We start from the raw sequence: 2,575 nt of genomic DNA, 5'->3' as shown, positions 1-2,575 counted from the left end.
TTGCTTCGGCGGTGCAAGCTGATGGGCTTCATTTCGAGGGGACATTGGTCGATCGACGTCTTCGGCATCAATAAGAGCGGCGATAATCCTTAGTCGAGCAACCCCCCCACCCCCATCCACCAGCTCCCCCCGTCCCTTTGTCTGGTAGTACATATCGGACGTTCACAAGCACATCCGCTCAGACATCGCCAATGAGACAGTAGCTTCGGGGGTGCCTCCCTCTCCTCTGACCCCTCTTTCTCCTCTTCCCTTCCCTTCCCCTTCGTACCTCTCACTCACCCCATCCCTCCCACTCCTTCTTGCCTTCCCTTCCCTCTGCCCCTTTTCTCCCGCCCCTTCCCTCCCCTCTGCCCCTTCCTTCCGCCCCTTCTCTCTGTCCCTTCCCTCCCCTCTGCCCCCTCCCTCTGCCCCATCCCTCAGCTCCCTCCCTCCGCCCTTCCCTTCCGAACCACGTCCTGTGCGGACTGTCCAGGGCGGAGATCTGATTGTGAGAAACTCCCCGAAACTGTTTGTTCTGTCCTCGGCAACATGGGTCGTGTCCCCGAGGGCAAACAGAGGAGACCTTTCACCAGTATCGGGAAGGGGGTGGGGGGGCAAGGGAAGGAGTATGGGACAGGGGGTTAGGGAGGGAAGGGTGGAGGAGGTGTAGGGAGCGGGGAAGGAAGTGATTCTTTCCCCCTATTATTTGTGTGTGTGGAGGAGAATAGGGTGGTCGAAGAAGAAGGAGCTGGACGGCTGGGTATAGGTTGGAGAGGAGGGCTTCTCAGGGGTGTGTGTGTGTGTGTGTGTGTGTGTGTGTGTGTGTGTGTGTGTGTGTGTGTGTGTGTGTGTGTGTGTGTGTGTGTGTGTGTAAATGAGCGAGTGCCTGCGCGAAAGCACCTCTTTGTCTACCTGTCTGCGTCTGTCCTTACGCTTGTGCTTGTCGCCGTAAGCAAATTGTGAAGATATTTCACAGTTATGTACTTGTGTCTCCGTTGAAGCAATTGCAGCTTTTCACTGTTATATATTGGAAAGGGGAGCACGGTGGGTGGGGGGGTGCCTCTGCTGGTGGGGTGGGGCGGTGTTGGGAGAAAGGAGGGTCGAAGGAGGGAGTGGAAGGAGGGTCGAGGGGGGGAGGCATGCGACACTGTGACGAACCGTTGCTATCTTTCACTGTCTGATGAAGGAGGGAAGGAGAAGGAGGAGAAGAAGGATAGGGGGAGGAAGAAAGAAAATAACGAAGGAAGAGAGAGAAAAAAAAAAGAGAGAAGGTGCAAATTGCAAGAAAAGTAAGAAATGACGTAGAAAGCCCAATCCTTCTCGGCTGCAGCTTTAATGAAGTGAAGAGAGGAGTGTGAAGGTATATTTTCCTGTGTATCGTGTTGTTTGCTGTTCTTTCTCTCGCTGTCGGCCTGGCAAGGAAAGTTATATTATGGGCCAAGGAAGTTTGTTTCGACAGGGAGCGTGTTATTGCTGTCGCTTGGGAATTTTTTTTTTTTTTTTTTTTCATAGCCTAAAGGCGGTTATCTATTTAGTAGGTATTTCCGCGCGCACGCACACGAGACAGGAACCTCTCCGTTGTAAGTACCTCCCTCCTCTCCCCCATCCCCCTCCTCTCCCTCCTTTCCCCTCCTCCCTTAAGCCCTCCTCCTCCTCCTCCCCCTCCCCCCTTAACCCCCTCCCCCCGACAATTAATTTAAAGTGGCAGTATTGCTTTTGGACTTATGGCTGGCTCGGGATGGGCGGGATGGGCGGGATGGGCGGGATGGGCGGGATGGGCGGCGGGATGGTAATTGCCTCCGCCGTGACGCGCATTATACGCTCTTGCATTGTTTCAGGTGATGGATATGCATGAGGAGGAGGGCAAGGGGGGGGGGGGGGGGGGGTTCAAGCGCGTCGGTCTCGTTTGCGTGCATCTTTTCACCCCACCTTTCTTCCTCCCTTCTCCCCTCCCCCTCCCCGCTCCTCTTCTCCCCACCTCGTCGCCCTCCCTACACCCCTGTCTGGTGATAAATATTAATGTGTGAGAGGGAGGGAGACAGGGAGAGAGAGGGAGGGAGGCAGGGAGAGGGAGGGAGGGAGACAGAGAGAGAGGGAGAGAGAGAAAGAGGGAGAGAGAGAGAGAGAGAGAGAGTGAGAGAGAGGCGAGAGAGAGAGAGGAGGATGAGGAGCGAGATGAAGAGAGAGATGAGAGAGAGAGGAGAAGAAAGAGAGAGAGAGAGAGAGTGAGAGAGAGCGTGTGTAAGCATTCGCGTATGGATTTTCATACGCCGTCGCTGTTTCGTAATCGGCGCATTTACCTCCTCTCCCCCCCCCCCCTTTCGTCCCCGTTGTAGCGCCGGCGGAATGAACACGTAAACAAGCCTTTTGTCCGCCGGCGTGATCAGAAGGCCCTTCCGCCCGACTACAACCGACGCTGTAGTGCCACTCTCTTGTCTTTCATTGATCAGTGCCAGTGCCGCGGATGGCGTTGGCACACCTCCGCTCGTGAGTGCCACTTCGCCGGCCCTCTCCCGCGTGCCCGGTCCCGCCCATTGATCCAACAGTTCTAAACTTCATTGAGAAGTTAGACAATGGGAAACTTTCTTTCGCCGAC

General features: G+C 55.5%; 1 protein-coding gene across 1 annotated transcript in view; it reads left to right on the top strand.

Moving 5' to 3' along the window:
- Window positions 1-528: 528 nt before the first annotated feature.
- Window positions 529-2,575, top strand: part of LOC125026203 (MOXD1 homolog 2-like) — a 15,228-nt gene continuing 13,181 nt past the window's right edge. The window contains exon 1 of the mRNA XM_047614505.1: window positions 529-585. Coding sequence (XP_047470461.1) covers window positions 529-585 — 57 coding nt within the window. The remainder of the gene's footprint in view (window positions 586-2,575) is intronic.

Source organism: Penaeus chinensis, chromosome 6 (genome assembly GCF_019202785.1).
Source record: "Penaeus chinensis breed Huanghai No. 1 chromosome 6, ASM1920278v2, whole genome shotgun sequence".
NCBI lineage: Eukaryota > Metazoa > Arthropoda > Malacostraca > Decapoda > Penaeidae > Penaeus > Penaeus chinensis.
The sequence above is the reverse complement of the archived record's forward strand: the minus strand, read 5'-3'. Positions and strand labels throughout refer to the sequence as shown.